Genomic DNA, 19,957 nt, shown 5'->3' on the forward strand with positions numbered 1-19,957 from the left:
CTCCGTGCTGGCTCCAATGGACTTGATGATTACTTTGATACGTTTTCTATGAAATGCTTCCTCTGTCGTGAGATGAGAAGCGCTATGAGAAGTAATATAGCCGAAAAAGTGCGACACCCGGGTAAAGTTTGAAGATCCGAAAGATCATTTATATGGCTGCATATGAAATGTAAACGTAAACGCTGACAAAAAATCACAAGACTGTATACAACAGATAATCAAGGCCAATAGCACTGATTCACCTTTAGACAAGGCAAAGGTATAATCAATCGTCGCGGACGTACTCACGAGATCGTTCAACATACTGGGACTAGGACCTATAAACGAGATGATTCGGAGCGGAAAACAGTCCTACGAGCCAGCGAAAATTAATAAATAGACGACGACAAATGCAATAGGCCACCAAATCACGTAGTTGTTGAACACCCGATCCTCATCACCTAGCAACACAGGTGGCTTTACGGTAGGCGGTTTAATTGCATTACTGATCCTATAGCACTGCTGGAAATCTTATTGTGACATTCAGATGGAAAAGAATACATGCAATCGTAATGTGTGTTAAGTGCATGAATACAAAAAGCAACCCGTGGATCCACGGAGTTCTCGTGAGACATCCAGGTTCTGTGTTCAGGATCTTTCCGCATTTCAGAAGCGTGGTTTCGCATATGTTACTCCGCCAGTCGACATCGCGGTTTCTGCGGTGTTCTGTCTTATCTGCTTAGAGTTACGTTTGTAGTATTTAAAAACAAAGGGTAGTTCACTACAGGGTGCGTTGAGGTAGTTGAATGAAGATTTCTATCGCAGAAACAATTATGATTTGTCCCTGCAGAACAGCAAATAGAGAAAAACTGTTTGCTTTTCGCGTATCGGTGTCATGTAGAGTCTAAATAATTCAGTCTAAATAAATAAATCGAAATGACAGCCCCCAAAGTAGACAAAAGGTAATACTACAACAAGTACACTGAAAAAAACTGACGCGGACAATATATTCTATTAAAAAAAATTTCAATAATTTAACTAACATACACAAGTTAGCTTTTAATGGATGTGTTACGTGCAAAGAAGTCTTGATAAACGAATTTCTAAGTTTCTATATAATGCTGTGCTAGATAGAATTTTCTTACACTTTACAGAATACATAATAAAGACTTGCCGCACACATATTATAAATTAAGGTTATCGTCTTCTATAATTTATTTTTTGAACAATGTCTACAGGTAGACGATATACATGTACATATATCGTCATTATCATTATTTGTTGTCCTTACGATTACTGTTATAATTAATATTATCATTACTGTAATTACGATCGTGTCCCTTATTATATTGTTCCACTCTCATTCAAGCATGCAATAGTTCTCCATTAACCTCAATACCATATAATCGCGGTCTCTATATCTTTATGGATCATTATTATCTTCGTTACCTTCAAAGCTCATCGTTCCTTTTATGTCCTCCTGCAATTACCAGTTGTGTCACACTAAACACGATTGAGTCTCGTTCACATTTACAGTAGGTCCAATACAGAGACGAGTCTTAACTGCTATATAATAACTAAATATATGCGTCCTTCCACCATAAACGAAGGAAGTGCGAAGACGTTCGCCCGGAGAAACAACGAGGCCTGTGAAGCACTTGTCAAGAAAAACGGTTTTCTTACGCGTTTTTTCTTACTGAGGAAATAATACAGCAACCGCTTTTGCCAGTATCTGTATTCGAAGTTATCTTCAGACACGGAAGGTGTTAAATGTGAACAAACCGTGCGGTTGCTGTAAAACTGTTTTACACCGTTCATATGTGAAAATTCGAGCATGTTGTACAAATCAGTCATTATCAGTTTCGTCGAGTTCTGATATTCCTGGGCATCGAATCTCATATTTGTTACTAAAGTTCTTTATAGGAGCGCAAAGCAGAGAATTGTTACATGGTATGTGTATTTCATAAGTTATCTATAGTTATTTCACAAATGGCCAAGAATTGTTCCAAGGTCTACGCACAAGTGTTGTTCTCTCTATTTAAGATTAGACTTTACCCATTCTTTTTATGGATACGGGAAAATGAATTCGTTCTATTCATGCGATTCATTTTCACGTACAGTCTTATGCTCTTACAGATGGATGGCCGCCTACTTCTAGCACGTTATATAATTGTACAACCAGAAAATTCTATCGCTCTTTCAACTCTACGTACTTTAGTACAGAGAAGAGTACTCACGAAAGGTCCTCAGTGAGTCTACGTGGATTAATAAGTATAATCACTTGCATTATTGAATATTGACATTAGCAGCGTTTCTTCGAACTACTTACTTCGAACTTAGCAACACCGAAAAAAAAAAAAGCCCACCCCTTTGGACGCCATAGCTCATTCATCACTTCAGATAGCTTTGTCTCCCTTCATCCCCAGCGTCCGTATGTCACTTTGTCAATATCGCCAATCTACTCAATTTTAAATCTGTTCAAGTAATAGAGTTTCAGATTTCTCATATCTATGCAAGGAACTTTACATGAAACGCTCAGTCTTATGTTTCGCCTATTTCGTTCATTAATTTCGATTGAAGGCTTAATAAGAACCCAAAACCCTGATGCCTATTTTCAAGATTGTTACCACGTTTTTCTGCGTTTACAGCGGTCTCGCTTGAAAAAGTTACAGTTTGTAGTTTCTAAAGAACTTAGTCAAATAGCCAGCTCGGATAGTTCTATTAGGTTCATAAAACTCTGTTAGCTTTCACCTGCTCTTCTTTAGCACAACTGCTCGGTTTCATCAACCATTGTTTCCCTGTCTTACAGTCTCTGCGCGCAAGATAGTGATCTAACGATTCTAACATTCACAAATTATTAATGACTTCATTATTATTATTATTCTGTTAATAATATGATAAAATCCGATATTCGCTCTTAATAATATACCATTTGTCCATCATTTTATTGTCATTGTTTCGTTCTTGCGAAGTTTCTGTATAAATAGCGTATCTTACAAAACGGCCCTTTACAGTCGCAGCGTTACCTGTGACCGTGCTGCGAATAATGCAATCCACGCAACGCTAGATTACATATATAGTTAATGCATAGGACTATCTATATATGTATTAGTTATTATTAGCCAGTGGTTCTCTTATGCCTGAATTACGTTTTGATCTCTTCCTTTCGTTTGCTCAAACAGTAGCAAACTCCCCCCCCCCCCCCCAAAAAAAACAACATTCAATTTCGAATGTTCGTGCTCAACATAAAAACTGCAGCAGTCACTCGACAAAAACTGGGGGTTCCACCCCGTGGAAGGCGTAAGACGCGCTCTAAAAAACCTCCTATATAGTCATAGAAACATGATGATGATGAGAGTCGGAAGAGGGAGCTTTTTGCAGAAATTTTTGAGCCGATTCCTGTTCGTTTTTACAGAAACGACGCGTGATATCTAAATAGTTTCAATGATCAATGCGAAGGCTAAGTAGCCCTATACCTCAGCATTCAGAGAGCGCATACAAGCGTATTGTCTATACAAATTCTATACGTAGCTAATGAGATGCTCTTTCATTGATTCAGACGCGATTACGGGATTGCTAAATTTCTGATAAAGTCTTCTCATGTTTTCAAAACAGTTCATGCAAAAACAGTTCCTTGCAAGACTTATCAGTAATATAAGATAGACAGAATTAACATCTTTATGTATCGTCGCAACAAAGTGATGCAGTAATGAGTTTGCTACAAGCTGAAATGTTTTACGTTTGATTCGTGTAAATGATAATTAAAGGTATAAATTCAATTCAGTGCTAAATGGCAGTACCACTCATAATAAATGATTGTTCCGGTAAACAAGAGATTCTTAAACAATGGACACACATTTATGGTTTTCGGTACAAAAAAGGTGCAACCCTAGTTTTCAAATGAAAAGCCGAATTTCTCCCAAATACGTCAAAAATCTTTTGTAGCAGTGAACTACCACACATGACCGATTCAGTGACAGGCGCATAGACCAGTGGCTTAAGTATCGTGGGGCAGAATTAATACACCATTATTTACATGTAAATATTATATATGATCTATAGAAGCACAACATTTTTAAAAAGGCTAGTTGTCCTAAAGTACAAAGATGGGTTAAACGACAACAGGCGTAGGCCTATATGCCTGTTATGTTCTCGCGCGCCCGAGGCTGGGGAGTGAGGTCTAAAAAAAGGAGATAAAACAGAAATAAAACGTAAACATTTTCTTGGGGTGATGTCGAGCAATAACAAAGTAAGCTAACAGCTCTAGTATGTGTGCGTTATTTACTGAAGCACACGCAAGTTGTTATAGCTAAAGATGACCAAATGTTGAAGCTGAACAGCGAGACATATAATGAATTGATGTATGATTAAGTCATTCCCGTGTGAACTGCCTGATGACGCCTCATATGCATATAGTCCATCCTTGTGTTAGCATGTCTCCTTCATATTTAATTATGTGGCATCTACATTGTCTTTGCGTATCTACCTTCAAGAATGTACAAGGCCGACGAGCTAGCAAGCTGCCATTCATTTCATTGACCTTAAAGAAATGGAGAGGTAGAAATTCTTCAGATGTTTTGCCCTAGTGGGCAAAGGCTTCAGCACTTTTAGCTCTTCCAAATGTGTTCGCCAGATTTATAAGTGGCCCTCTTCGATTTATATTCTTCTGGACCATCATTATGGAGAGTTTCCCTTTTCCGTCGAACATGGGTTTTTAAAGGCTTACCACTAATAACTAGTTGATCTGTTGAACTGAGTGGTGATGCCAGATTACGGTTTGTTGGTAATCGTTGGTAAGTGTGTGTGTGTGTGCCAGTAATACGGCACTGGCTCACGTACCCACTCACTTGCCCATGAGATTGCCAATCGACGCAACAGAATCCATGTCCTCCGCGTTCTCCCCTTGTTGCAGTATATTCGAGATGCTGAAATGCTCCGAAGGTCCTTTTTCTTCACTGCCACTGGCTGTTGACACGGCAACAGGTTGAGCCACGGCTTGTGCCTGTGGCCCGCTCGGGCCCCATTCTGCCGCGAATGCGTCTCCGGTAAAAGCCACACCAGAGTACGCGGCTGAAGGGTAACCTGAAATTGGAGCAAGAAAAATGCTGAATCAATAGAAATATTTACTATCAATAGACGTTATTATTTTTAGTAGGATTTTAAGAGTGAATTTTCTAGGGCACTTGTGAAGGGTGCGTAATTTTTTTCGACAGAAAAAAGCAATAACTTTCAGACTCCAAAAAACATGCGATGGTACACTTTCTGAACAACTCTTACCGTATAACTCATATGTTTTTCGAAACAAAGCTGCCGTCACCACTGGTTTAACGCAATCTAACAGCACAAAAATTAACTTGGCACATTGTTTGCAATCTCAACGTTATAGCTACTACTTTTCTACTGTAAACCAGCTATCCAAGACATACTGAACAAAATATTTTAGACGCCTGTGTCATAGGCGACTATGTAGATGTCACATTTGCGTCATCTTACTTACCGGGTGGCAACTGGGGGTGGTAACCATACGATGGATGTCCGTACCCGTACCCAGGGGGTGGCTGGTACGCATATGGTCCAGCTGGTCCAAGTTCACCTCCGGGTCCGACACTACCAAAGTGGCCCGGAAATGTGGGTCGTAGCGCAGCTCCGTTGTTGTGATGAGCCAGACCAGGATGCGCAAGGGGATGGTGGGCCGAGTAGCCCGGTGGCAAAATCTGACTGCTGGCAATTGCTGATCGCGTTGAAGGGCTGTTACCCGTCGAAATTGCTTTCGTCGGCGCGGTCCCGATATGGACAGGAAGAGCGTGCGACTTTGAGGGCGTTGTCGCCTGGTGTCGGCTAACGGGAGCGGGCAAAATCTGACCGCTAGGCGATGAGGCGATGCCTGCTACTTGAGCAGCTGCTGCTGCTGCTGTTGTGATCGTGGAAGCGGCGGAAGCTGCGGCTTTAGCAACAACAGCAGCAGAAGCAGCTGCAGCTGAGGTGCTCACCTTCACCGGAGATCCTACGGCCGCCTTCACTGGAGCGGGTTTCTGCTTCTCCGAAGCAGGCTTCAGCGTTTCCGGGACTGCCCGAGGTACGATAGGAGTAACTTTCATCCTAGCTTTTCCCTCGGTCAACTCCGACTTCGCTGGCTCGAGATGAGGGGCTAGTTTTTTATCCTACATAAGCAGATAATCAGATTATTGAAAAGTCACGCCTAGTTGTCGCATATATGGCAGTCAGGGCTAGAACCCAAGTTCATTATTGGCATCCAAATTTGCTTTGCATTTTTAGTTAAATCTCGTAGTCAATGCCCAATTCGAATCTCTATATTTTAGCAATATACGGTTGTATATTGAACTATATTACTTTCTCTCCATTGGTAGTATCTATAAATGTTACTATCTTATTAAAACTGAAGAGGCAGGTTTGGCTGGGAAATTTAAATACGACAACAACAACAATATTGGGTCAATATATCTTATGACTTTGTAGACCGCAGCTCAGCTATAGCTATGTCCACACCCAAACTCAATCACTGCCTATTCTTTATTTTTCTGTCTGTACAAACTTATTACATACGCAAATCAACTTGCAACTAGCTCCATATATTTTTACCACAGCACTCATGAATCTTTTTAAGAAACTCCAGATAGGTGCAGTAAGACCGACTTCGGTTTCCTTTTTATTGTAGTAGATGCTTAAAGCTACATCTAAAAAGAGTTTATTCTAAAAAGTTTGAATACAATAAAAATTGTGGAAAGTGTATACAAAGATGTGGAGCATCAAACGGTTTTTCCTTCTCTCCCCCACCGCCATCAACCTTCAAGTATTACTAACCTTCTTTATGTTCGCCATCAAATGGCTGGGCAGTGGAGGCCACGCTTTCACGCCTTCATCCTCATCTTCATCAATTTCATCGTCATCCTCATCTTCATCTAGATCCTCGCCCTCATCATAGTCATCGTGATGAACGAGTCGCTCGCGCGCTTTGTTCGCTTCGGCTCGCCCGTTCGTCGTTCGCCGGGACGGATCAGCCTTTTTGTCACCTTCCTTATCCTTAGCGTTGCTCTCAGCGGCAGACTTTGCAGTGTGCTCCTTGCCGTCGTCGTTTCCAGCACCAGCTGTATCATCGATGTCTTCCTCTTCGTCGATGTCTTCGCCGTCATCATCGGATTCCAACCTGTTCCGGGACTTTTTGGCGGGACCTTTCGGCTGTTTTCTACTTGGACCCCATGAATCACTGTCTTCTTCATCCTCGACGGAATCGTCATCGTCGCTGCGCTTCTTCCGTTTGACGGTCTTGGCGCTAGCAGACAACGATGACTTCCCTTTGTTAACCTTTAAGGAATCGCCGCGACTCGTTGTGGACAACGTGGTTTTCGTGAGCTTTTCTTTGCGATCCCTCTTGTCTTTAATTTTTTTACGTTCTGTAATGTTGGCGAAAAAAAAACACGGCAGTCTTCCGTTAGACATGCTTGGTTATATTTAAGTGTACAGGATAATTTGCTGAGTATAGCAAGACAAGCTAGAAGTTGTAGAATTGGAATAGAGCTGAAACTATGAAACTGTAGTTAGTAAAAAGCTTTTTTAATTACTTATTTGATCATAAACGTCACAACAGTTTGCTTCTTTATTTCAATAATTTTTTGTCTCACAAAATATCTATAATTTAATGCGTGTGTCTCCCACAGAATAAAAATATAATAGGGTAATTATCATGGAACGATATATGTAGATTTACAAGACGTTTGCATATAATTTATTTTTACATTTTTCTCCGCATTCGTTCATGCCTTGACTCCACTCTACACCAATGAAGCTCCACACCACTTGCCTTTTTCCGCTCGTTTCTTGCTTTTACCCTTCTTCCGTCGGGTAACATTTCCATCTGAATCCTCTTCATCGGAGTCATCCGAGTCGCTGTCGTCGCTATCGCTTTCATCGTTGGAGGCGTCTTCATCTGAGAGCTCATCGTCATCATCCTGTTCCTCGTCTGAGTCGCTGTCCTCCAGAGCCACTTCCTCATCCGATTCAATTACCTTTCTGCGTCGCGATGGTTTTTCAGCTTTTTCCTTTTCGGACTCGTCGCTGCTTTCCGCATAGTTGACCGCCTGCCTCTTGCGAGGCTTGCAGAAGTCGCCTGAATCGTCGCTCGAGGCCTTGAAGCTTTGGGAAGCTTCGCTATCGAAGTCGTCCCATCGTCCACCTTCTATAAGAACCGGAGAATCATATGGAGAAAAGCCGCAAATTGTAGTAGGTCTACTTTGAAGTATCTTGCCTTGTCCTGGCGAAAATGTGTTACGACCTTGTCGCGGCAGAGCACAACAAACCGAGTAAAAGTTAAGAGAAGACCTCAGCTGTAGGTGGCCCTCGGTATATGAAGCAACTAAGAGGTACACGGCTGCGTAAGATCAGTTAGTAATACAAATATGTCGAAAGTTTGAAGTAGAAGGTTCATTCCTCATGATATTCCTAGTCTGATAAGGAAACAGTAAGTCTGAATTCTGCGATGGCTTCCTTAAAAGATAAAAACGGTAGAATGGTAGTAGACAGGTACCCTTGAGAACATTTTGGTTAAGCTGGAGTTCTTTTGTCTTGAAGAAATTCATATTTTCTAAACCATCAGTGACAGGGTAGATAGGGCGCCGAATTCGCAATCATGGATTCCTGGCTTCGATTCCGAGCTGAGCACTCAAGGATTATCTCAAATGATTTCAAGAATAACGGTGCAGTTAGTAAATAACATTCACAAAGTTTTTATTCATAATATACTTTAAATCGGTTTTCATGGCACCACAGTACTCTTCCCAATTTTAAGGAAATCGGTCCTAAAAATCTTAATTACTATGAAAAGTTCTTGATGCAAACAGCACGCGTAAAGCGCATCATTTATTAAACATATAACCCAATCTTTCGCCTGCTTTCTAATTAGCTGTTTCTGTAGCAGCACTTACTTTTAGAAGTCTTCTCTCTAACGAAGGGGTCTCTTTTCCTTCGGCTGCTAGATTTCCTACCGCTGCGAATATTGGCTCGTCCCCAAGAAGCATCTGACAATGCTTCCGAATCTTCCATATCGTCAGAGTCGTATCTGCGTCGTCTACTTCCACCCCCGGTGCGACCTTTTTTTCGGCGGTTTACCTCGATTTCGCCGCTATAATCCGATGCTTGGAACTCGGAGTCATCGTCCGCTGATTCCATGGCGTTTAAATCGCTCAACTTTGATCTTCGTCGACGGCCGGTTTTCTCAACTTTTTTCTCTTCATCAGAATCGGGTAAAATATTCGACATATCTTTCCCGCTACGCCCTATAGTAGCCGGAAACACAAAATAAAAAGCGAAAAAGTTAGACAGGTTAGACAACGTATTATAGTTAGAAAAACCCAACGAGAAATCGTTGCAAGGTCATATTAGCCTCATCTTAGTAAAACGACCAGTCAACAAATGATACCTAAACGGTCTCTCTTTAAGATATGTATCGGATGTTGGGAAGATAGGTATTCATAGGGAATGACAACATAAAATGGTTTCTGCTCAGCAAGTGGCTTAAGCAAGTTGGCGTTTGGCTGGCATTTTAATATCTACTTTGTTAGCGACTTAACGAAAAGGCAGGTAAAAATGATCTGCAGGAGCCAGTTATTTTCACCACTTTAGAATGGGTAGAAAATAAACTCCAGTCATACGTTGGCCAGTTAAATCGTATGTACGGCACTCCAGGATCAACCTCACGACAAATAAACCAACGATTCTTACTTTTGACGTTCTGTGTCCGTTCCTCTTCAATCTCTTCGTCGAATTCATCATCATCGATGGCTTCCTTCATTAATTTGTCGTACTCAAGCATTTTTTCACGCATGGCGTCACCTTTACGCGCGGCCCGTCTTCGCCTGGGTGCGTTCGAGCTTGATGCTGAACTTCCCGAACTGTCACTGTCATCCGACGAGCTATCTACTTCACTTATCTGCAGAAGGAATAAAGCAAATATTACAAACGCTAGGTTCATGTGTATGTGGATATTGGTAACACTTCATAGTAACCGTTAGAACAACCAAGCACGAAACTAGCGAGAATGCTCCCAGAACTTCGCCTTTTAGCAGCGGCAACAAATTTAGCAATAATAACACGAAGAGTCAAACGATTTTGCTTTTATTCTTTTGTTTTACTTATTAATTCAATAGCATTTTATATATAAATATGAAATGCTACAATAGGACTTTTCAAATGTGCCGAAGGGCCTATATCACAAATAAGACTTAGAACAGCTTTCAACTTAGTCGACGCCTGGAAATAGCTAGGTGTAGCTCTGGCTAAAAGTCTGTATTAATTGCACTCACAATTTATTCAAATTTATCATCCCGCTTACATTTATAATATGAGCACATAGGTGCCTTGAACATAGTCTAACCTTTTGTCTATCTTTGTATATACTTAAGCATGGCATGATAAATTATTGCTAGGTTACTGCTTGTCTACAGACAGAGAGCTACTTAAACAAGTAACCCCCGTTTCACATGAAGACACCCACTACACCTGTACTCGAGATGATCAAATCAGTATCATTAAGAGACATCCCCACATAACTGGGGCTATTATCGAAAAAGAAAATAGTTAAAGGCTATGTTGGGAGTCGCAAGGCCCAGCGCGCGCACCTCAGGGCCTCCCTAAAAGTAGTGACGTTCGAATAGAGACTCCATAGCTATCGAGAACAGTGAGTCGCACTTCAGACCAAGAAGCGTCGGCGGTGGATAAAGGAAAATGTTGCAAAAGCAGTTTCACCAGTTTCATTGTACTCACATCGCTTTCGTCGTCTTCGTAGCGCTCTGTAAAACTCTTTTTGGCAACTTCGCGCTTTGTTACAGGCAGTACGTTGCCTATGTTGATGGATACGAAAGCCAAACGTTGCTTGCGGGTGATTTCCTTTTGTCGTTTCTCCCACTCGGACTCAATATAATTTATCTGAAGTGACAGAGATGCAAAATGTTCTATGTACGAATTGTGAGTAATCGGTCAGTTGGTCCGTCACGCCAAAAATGAAATTTTAAGGAAAATCGAACAATATCGAAATACATTTGGATTACTACAGAATTAAGCGGACAGAAAATGTTATAACATATACCACCTTTCTAAAGCCCCCTCACGCTGTTACTAATTAGTTTTAGCAGCAGGAATTTTTATTGTTTTCGTTTCCATAGATTTAACAATGAACATAGAGACCACTAGAATAGTAAATAAAAATAAAATTAATTATATTATTAGATGCCGCTAATAGTATTTTACACACAGTTTTTAAATAAGTTACGGACCCATCATGCAGATTGTTCAAACTACCCAATTAACAATACATAATCTATCAAAAAAGTAAAGTGTCACCAAAACACATTCATTTCTTTATCATACATTACCAACCTTTGCATCCAGTGCAGCTATAAGCGCGTTGTGTTCACATGGTGGGCAGTACCAGTTGCCAAGAGGGATTACGAGAAGCGGTGGCCGAAGACAATTCATGTGCCACCCAGCGTCACAAGTGTCACACAGCAAAATAAACTCGGGATGGTCAGACTTCAAACAGCGTTTACATGCATCAGCGTCATCGTGTGTCGCTGTCCGAGCCTTTTTCACCTCCTCAGCTTCGAGTGTTCCATCGGCAATATCTTCATCGCAAGCGAACTCGTCTTCATCGTCAGCACCGAACTCCATTTTGTCAGCGTCATCATCCTCGTCATGGCCATAGATTAGCTCCTCAACAGAATCCATGTTGTCGTCGTCATCTTCCGAATCGTCTGCTGCGCCTTTTCTACCGCGTTTCTTTTTGCCTTTAAGCTTTTTCATGAGTTCCTTGTGGGCTAGCTTCTGCGCTTTGATCATTTCACGGGCGGCTTTGCGCGCAGCTTTCGCATTGATTCCGCCCACGGCGCTGAATACAATTTCTTTTTCTTCTTCCTTATCAGCCTTGCTTTTACGTTTCTTCTTCTTGGACTCGTCTTCCGAGACGGGAATTTCGTATCTGAAATTACAGAAAATTATGCTCAGCATTTTATGATGATGGGCTGAGTTGAGTGGACTGAATTATTATTGGGAAACATAATCTAAGAAGGAGAATTTTCAAGTGCTTTGTGCGTACTGTCGCATTATAATTGCCTAACCATGCAGGTTAGTAAACTTCACTACATCCAATATGCCTCGCACACTTGATATGCGAGCCATATTGGATATATACTGTACATACGATCTGTCCAGAATACTTACTTTTCAACAACTTTTCTTGCCCGACAGCTTCGCCGAGGTCGACAACCGAACTCGCCATCTTCATCATCTTCTTGAGCCCGACGGCGCTCAGCTTCCTCCAAAAGCATTCGAGCTTCACGGGACATTTTGCCACGTTTCTATATGATTATGGAAGCAAAAATGCATGCCCGATGATATCAACAAAACAAAGAGCATTTTGTTATTAACACTTGTTTGAGGTGACTATTATTTGTAGAATGACGATGACGTCGAATTTCTAGAATGGACAAGTCAATTTGGTTTGGAACTGTAATATCTATCTATTATACACGTACTTCCAACAAGTTGAGGTTTGATACTGATCATGTTTTGTCAATAATATAACGTAGAGCGTTAAAAGAAAACTAGAAAAAATCGATGATATTCTTGTTCTCTAACTTCTAAATTTAATTACCCATGTCGCTCCGTTCCACCAAAGTTGTAACCATCCAAAAATTTATGGGAGGCTTACTCTGTCTGAAAACATTAAGAACAACATGATCTTTTAAAATTAATCTACCTTAGGCTTCTCTTCGACGTTCTCCTTTTGTATTTCTTCATCATCCTCGTGGCCAGTTCCATCTTGGTCACCGTCGTCTGTTTGTTTCTTCTTTTTTGGAGGCTTTGGTACCGCTGGTTTTTTCGTAACAGCGGGCTTACCCTTGGCCTTGCCTCGACCTCTACCCTGACCTTTTCTTGGCCTACCCCTCCCACGTTTTTTGGGTTTCGGCTGCTCTTCCGCCTCCTCTTCCGCCAGTTCGTCCTTATCTTTACCGCTTTCTTGTGTAACTTTTCTAGTGGCTTCATCATCTTTCCCTTCTAGGTTTTTATCGATGGTGCTATCGTCTTCTGCCGCCACTTGTGTTAGATTTTCGTCTACTTGCTCGTCTCTCGCGGACGACAATGACGATTTTTTCAAATATTTAGGTGTCTGCTTTTCTTGAACATCAGTAGCATCGTTTGTTGTATTGTCCTCTGTCTCGCCATCATTTACATCATCGTGCTGTTCAATTCTACTAGACTTTTCTCTGTCCTTTTGCCGAGACACGGGAGAGTCTGTAGTATCCATTAGCTCCTCTTCGTCGTCGCTGTCAGCGCTCAACTCTTCAGCCATTTGTCCGTTTCCCTTCTCATCTCCACCCTTTTTACTTCTTGCTTTCTTCGTGTCTTCCACTGGTATGCCCTCTAAATCGGCTCGTAGTTGTCCACCAGGATCTTCTCGGGAATCGCCACCACTGTCTACTATTGCTGCTGCCGATGTTGTCGTCTTCTTTTCGCTGGTCCGGAGATCCTCAGCGGCATGGTGACTCATCTCTTTGTCATCTTCATAATCGCCGTCGCTCTGAGGCTTTTTGGGAGGCACAGGCGGCGAATGTACAGCGGTTTGCGGTGCGGCGGGTAGTCTCTGTTCCTGCTCGTGTGGCGGGGTGGGCAGATGAGGGAGGGAGAGATCTGTGGCCTTTGCATCTTCACACTCTTCGTCGAAGCGCTCTTCAGCAACGTCGGCTGCTAGGGGCTTCTTTTCCTTAACAGCTTTTTCCTTGTCTTTATCGGCCCGCTCGATAACTACTGCCATCGAGAATGCTCCCGCTGAGGCCGAGTGCGCAGCTTCCGGTTGGCTCCCGTCAACTACAGAAGAGGCAGTTAACGATTCTGTCTTGACACACGGTTGGGCGCAGTGCGCTTCATTTTCGAGTTTTGAGACAGGAACTTTGGCAGACACCGGGTGACCTTCACCTGAGGATCGGGAACTGTCACTTTGACGAGTGCACAAATCTTCGACAAGTTCCTTTTTATCAGAGCCGGGCTCGCTTTTCACCACTGATGTGGTATCGGCTTCAGTGTTGGTTTCTTTTTTTAGTTTGTCAATTCGGGGCTTTGCGTCGATATTCTCATCTTTGATTTTTTGTTCTGCTTTAATTTCTATATCAACTTTTATCGCAGAGACGATGTTGGCTTTTTGGTCTTCTTGCTTTACTGCTTCGTCAGTGCTTTTTGGTGACCTGCAGAATAAACCGCAATCTAGTTAAAAACATACATAGCCTGTTTATTCCGCATCAACACAAAAAGCAGGTTACTACTAGGAAAAATTGACAGTGCTAAAATAAGTAGCCAAATCATTAATATGAGTTGAATTAGAAAAATTTCAAAAGCAACGATCACCTTCATACACCGAACAGAAAAGTTGGCATTACTTTTTGCATTTCTACATATAATATGGCCGCGTAATGTAAAATGGAACATAGCTCATTTCGGCACATATTAAGTAATTGTTATGCTTTTAATTATTTTTCTTTTAGTACCGCCAGGTAGGAACTGAAAAAATTCGTACTTACAAGAACAGAGATAAGATATGAACACATAATAACTTTAACGCTTGACCGTAGCTCGCCCTATATTGAACTGAACACTGACTTCTTCACAACAATGAAAAACTAATTAAACATATAATTAACTAACTATAATAACTATTATGACAGCTATAACCACATAATTACTTACGAAACCAACACAACTGCTCCCTTATAAACACTGACAATATTACTTCTATTCAGGCTAGGACAGGAGACCACCATCATCTATATTACAGCTTCCCTTCTTCCTAATTGAGCTATAGTTCTGTTAGAGATGTAAAAACTCACGGTTCGCTGCTGCTCGTATTATTGCTACTTGCGGGTTGCTTCTGGAAATTGTCGTCCTTCAGTTTCTTGAGTTGTGCGAGTAGGTCAGCGAGTTCTTCCTTTGTTTTGTGCAGGAGATGAAACGAGCTCTCATCATCTAGATCCTCTATGTACATTCGCACGTTGAGATCCTCATCAACTTGAAGCCAATACACGATTCCGTCTGCGTCTCGACCAAGGGGTAACATACGTAGTTCTTCTGGCGAACGGTCGTTAGCCTGTGATTTGAACTTCGAATTAAAATCAAACTGCATCTCAAGTAAGTTTTTGAGGATGTGCACCTTTGAGACAAGATCGAGCTTCGCATAGCCGTGCTCCATGATTTGTACGACGAGTTGGTGATCGTATGGAATGAGGTACATTTCGCAATACTGTAACGAAGTGAAATATTTGAAGAGCACAGCATATACAATCAATTTTCATTAGTTGCTTGTTTCTATATGTTTTTTCATGTCACGTACAAAAAGGATTTTATCCCTTAGTATATAAAAGCATACTAATGCTAGAATACGTTTCAGGCGGCGGTTGCAAACCAAATCTTATATTGTATATAAAGTGACACTTATATTCTATGAAGTGTCACTTCGAACTGATTCTGTGCAAAAGACGTTCAGAATGGGTAAAAGCATACAGAATAAAAAATGTGGATAAAAATAGGACGACAACCTACCCTAGCGAGATATCTGTCGAAACGATTTTTTGTAGCGGACGTTACAATTTTCCTCAATAGCTTTATGTGAATGTCGATGAGCTGTTCAGACACTGTAAATAGATCAAACAGTAAGTCAAAATAGATCATTTTACATGGTAAATAGTTTTTTTTTCCGAACAAATGATAGCTATTTCCACTGTAGAAACAGCTTCACAAAGCATAAAACTTTTGTTTTTATAAGTATTACCCAGTATTCATTATTTTACTTATAATATTCCGCAGTCTCCAAGGGGCAACTTGGATGTTTAGTTTATTTTGCTTAATACGCAAAAGATTGCTGTTTCTTTCTTCTTCGTCTATCAAATTTTGTTTAGCAAATGTCGAACTATTGGTTTAACTACTTGTCCTAGCATTCCAGATTTATTATGAAGATAAATATTGTTTTGGTGAGCAGAAAATTTGGAAGCTAAGCTCCACACAGCTTTGTGGAAGTAAACTAACTTACTTGCGTTAATGATTAATAAACAAAATTGATAAAGACTGGTCTATCTCGTATTATTGGTTAAACACGAGTCTGGATAATTTTTTATGCAAATTAATATAGCTACCTGCTGAAAGCACATATTAAGGAATTATATAACGCTATATTGGTAACAGTTAATGAACTCTACAGACAACTCTCATTTCCGAAAGTGAAACAACTTTCTCTCTAATGTCGAGTCATTTTCTACACAAGCAATTAATACAACGAAACAAATGACAACAAGCTCAATTACATCATGCAGCCTCCCCAACGCATATCAGATGGTTGAAAAAACCAGTTAAGCGTTTAATGATTATCATTTAGCACCGTAATTACGTGCGCGACAAATCACTTGAGTCCTTTTCTTAACGACACGTTGTCAGGCGGCATCATCCTATTTTGATAGCCCCAGCCCCTGGGACAGTCGATTTCTGTTCATCTTTTCTTTGCGCAGAAAGGAATCACTGACAGTGCTTGAAGCGTACCTTTCTGTTCCCTGCGGGCGTTTTACAACAGCAGCAACGTTTCTCAATGCTACCACAGATGTTTACCGGTCAGCCGCTTTAGCGCACTCGAAGACACTGAGGCTGGACACATGAGAATGCGCTACAGAAAATCATTGGCTAGCAGCGACTATGACGGATTTGCTCTGTATATAATAATAAGATCAAGCAAAAGTATAGCAACAGGGATGCTACAGGTTGTTATATAGGAATATGTCTTTTTTATAATGTTCCGCAGCGCATAGGTCACCTGATCACTTGAGTGTCTTCAAGATTTTGGCTGTGTACAGAGCAAGATTGTAGTATTGACAACAGTAAGTTATTTTAGTAGCATTCTCTTATCTTATATATAATTAACGGTATCTAGTACATAATACTAATACATATTGTATCTAAAAGAGGTGTTTTTTCCCTCCCACAACCACTCCAATCGCTTACCGTTTCCTTGTTGTTCAAGCATAATCTGAACCTCTTTGATTGTCGGCGTGATCCCTAGCAGCGCGCCGAATCTGTCTAGAAACGAACACAAAACCGCAAAGTCCGGTACGTTGTCACAAGACATTGATGGTTCGGTAGCTACTGCTGGAACCGTTGGAACTACTGCAGCTGTCGTTGCCGCACTATCGCCAGTAGCCACTTGTTCTATTGGTATACCATCTTCTGCGACAGGCTCCGCATTAGCTGCAGCGGCATTCGCCATGACGGTTGCAGCCGCCGCTGCCGTTTCGATTCCCGCCGGAGTTTCAAGTTCAGCCGCATCAAACCCCTCCTCGTCAATTCCACCGACTTCTTCATCTTCTTCATCGTCAACTTCAGCATCTTCCGCATCATCGAAGTCAGCCGCAGCTGCTCCTGAGACGGATTCGCCATCGCCAATGGCATCGACTTCGCCTTGTTCGTGGGCTATACCTGAGACGAGGCCAACGGCTGCTGCAGCGGCCAGTGCCATCGACGCCATGGCATTATCTGCTGTCATCGATACCCCCCCATCCTGGAGAGCGGCAACAAGACGCGAAGCGGCAGACGCTGCCGCGGACTCATGACTGGGACCGGTGTTTTCCGCCTCCTCCGACATTGTGAAGCCGGGGAGGCACCGTCGATGTTGCCCGCAATGCTGCGATACTCCGAGCTATACTCCGCAATCCGGGTCGAAGCTGTGATTGGAGCTGCCGCAGTTGACCGCTTAGTACTCAATCCTGACTGATAGTTGTACTCGTCGTTGGACTCAGAAAGCAATAACAACGTTGAATACAGACGAAAGGAAGTTGAGTTTTCGCGCTCGTCACTCGTTATTAGTCAAACTTTGTCCTGTTGAACGACTGGGCGAAAAATTGGGTACATCGCTGATGGCACACACACACCTCTACGTCCTGTAAGTTCTACCTTAAACTGATCTTGACATAGGATAAACTGTGAAGCGACTGCGGCAACATAGGGGGCTTTCCCTAATCCGTTGTTTCCTTTCAGCTTATCGTTTTTGTTTTTGTTCCTCCTGCTTACGAGCACTTCAGTTGAACAATTGCAAAATACTGTCCTCACTTTTGTCTCCTTCCGTTCTATATTGTATTTCAAATCTCTGCAGTCTGTCCGCAGCACTAGTTACTTTGATATACAACAGAATTCAACGAACACAACAACACTCGACAAAACTCAATACGCCAAACATCGCTTTTGATGACATAATGAACGCTGGTTGAGATAACTCAGCAGCTCGAACACTCACACGCAACACGAATTCGTCGTCGGCACGAAATTCCACGAAAAGTCGGTTCCAACCGGCAAAACACACGCTGTCACAGTTTAACCAATGAGGAATTGGTTGCTAATCGTGTTCTTCCCGTGGGACTACTAGCTGTACTACAGTACACGGATACAGAACAGTCTCCTTGGTCGAACTGTCCCACGAACAAACAATCGAATATCGACAAAACGAACAACCCCGGAGAATCAATCAGTCAGGCTTTCCATTCCATAAATGAATAGGCAGATGATTAACAAGCACTGCACAAACAAACACAGTCAGTCTTTTTTCAACGTCGGGTTTTTTGGCCCGATCAAATTGTTTGTCGTTCCTTAACAATTCCCCCACAGACGTTCGACTATAACGAAAAATAAGACACAAACAACAAATGACGGCTAACGACGATCTGCAGAGCTACGGCTGGTGCTCCTGGCAGCTCTCCTGCAGTTGTTGCTCTGGTTATGTTTGCGACAACAGCAAATTCACTGTGGACCACCCCAGCACTTGGCTTAATATGGCCGTTTTTTGTCGTCTATCCCTGATATTCTTTTGTTAGGTTCGGTTAGAAATGAGTGCTTAGTTCATAGGATGAAACCGAGAAGCAGCACTGCGATAGTACCGCTAACTAGCCAGCAGGAAACTGAGGACAATAAACCGATGATGTACGAACCAGCCTCAGTTTCGGGTCGACCCCGTTAGAAGCGAGCTTTCTTCGAGCAGAAACACTGCGACCATTACCGCTGATAGCATAATCACTGGCAGCGGCTCCACCACCATTAACTATCTGATTACATGCAGAACACAATGCGAGACTACACGCAGGCACAAATGCAGGACGAGTCAACTCAGCTCACAGGACAATTTCGACTACTTGCCTCGATCGGGTCGACAGTTCTCGGACTCGATCTCATCAGTGTGCCTACGGCCGACAACTACTACAACAACTCCCAATCACTACAAACAACAGGCCAACACTCAACACAGCAGTAGCGGCCGCAGCCGAACCCAAAGCATTAGCAGGCAGCAGGACAAGATCGCATCACAGCGCCGCTGCTACACCCATAAGCCAGGGCTGTTGTCGTTCACAGAATCGTCGCCCTCCCCCATCAGTGGAGGAGCAACAGGGATGTATATACCGACAAAAACCGAGCCAGATGGAGCCTTCTCCCAAAATGCCGCAGCTAAAACACACATGCATAACATGGAGGATTGGCGGTAGTTAAGGCTCACGGATGGTCATAGAAAGTTCGCTATAGCCTCGTAAACCACCCGCTGTAGTTTTAGCTAACGCTGTCGTCGCAGAGATCAATAACATCAGCGCAGGGATCACTGACCGCAGCGCCTGAGTAGCGGACTAACACGTAAAAAAGATACAATCCTACTATCGGATGTGTGTTAACGATATGAGCCAGTAGTAACGAATAAATCACAGCACGGTATTATAGGGCGAATGTATAAAGACTAGTTTAGAGGGACTATACTTAGGTGATAATGGTTTGCTATGGAACCAGCGGAAATCGCCCAAACTAGAAAATTTTTGACAAAGATTGTGTAGTATCAGTTCCATTAGATAATACCTTGTAACACTTGCGACGCGTGTCCCGGCGATGATACAGTTGTAATGCTTTGAGA

The 19,957-nt window shown here is 42.2% G+C and overlaps 1 protein-coding gene across 1 annotated transcript; it reads right to left on the reverse strand.

Annotated features, from left to right (window-relative positions):
- Nucleotides 1-1,161: 1,161 nt before the first annotated feature.
- On the reverse strand, nucleotides 1,162-19,405 carry LOC111249348 (uncharacterized). The gene is made up of 13 exons (XM_022803105.2): nucleotides 17,023-19,405; nucleotides 15,577-15,668; nucleotides 14,868-15,277; nucleotides 12,746-14,228; nucleotides 12,208-12,344; nucleotides 11,368-11,965; nucleotides 10,756-10,917; nucleotides 9,715-9,922; nucleotides 8,919-9,269; nucleotides 7,799-8,173; nucleotides 6,802-7,391; nucleotides 5,477-6,140; nucleotides 1,162-5,061 (listed from the first exon to the last, which is right to left on the reverse strand). Exons 1-13 carry the CDS (start codon nucleotides 17,657-17,659, stop codon nucleotides 4,823-4,825), a joined length of 5,946 nt encoding a protein of 1,981 aa, XP_022658840.1. The 5' UTR covers nucleotides 17,660-19,405; the 3' UTR covers nucleotides 1,162-4,822.
- Nucleotides 19,406-19,957: the final 552 nt, after the last annotated feature.

The sequence above is a fragment of the Varroa destructor genome, unplaced genomic scaffold (genome assembly GCF_002443255.2).
Source record: "Varroa destructor unplaced genomic scaffold, Vdes_3.0 BEIS01000004.1, whole genome shotgun sequence".
NCBI lineage: Eukaryota > Metazoa > Arthropoda > Arachnida > Mesostigmata > Varroidae > Varroa > Varroa destructor.

What these genes read in the sequence shown, in the direction of transcription:
- LOC111249348 (XM_022803105.2), bottom strand. Translation starts at nt 17,659, where the DNA reads ATGTCGGAGGAGGCGGAAAACACCGGTCCCAGTCATGAGTCCGCGGCA. An exon ending in AATACGAGCAGCAGCGAACC is followed by an intron (nt 14,229 to 14,867) that starts GTGAGTTTTTAC and finishes TTTATTCTGCAG; the next exon opens with GTCACCAAAAAGCACTGACG. An exon ending in TAGCTGCACTGGATGCAAAG is followed by an intron (nt 10,918 to 11,367) that starts GTTGGTAATGTA and finishes CTGTCACTTCAG; the next exon opens with ATAAATTATATTGAGTCCGA.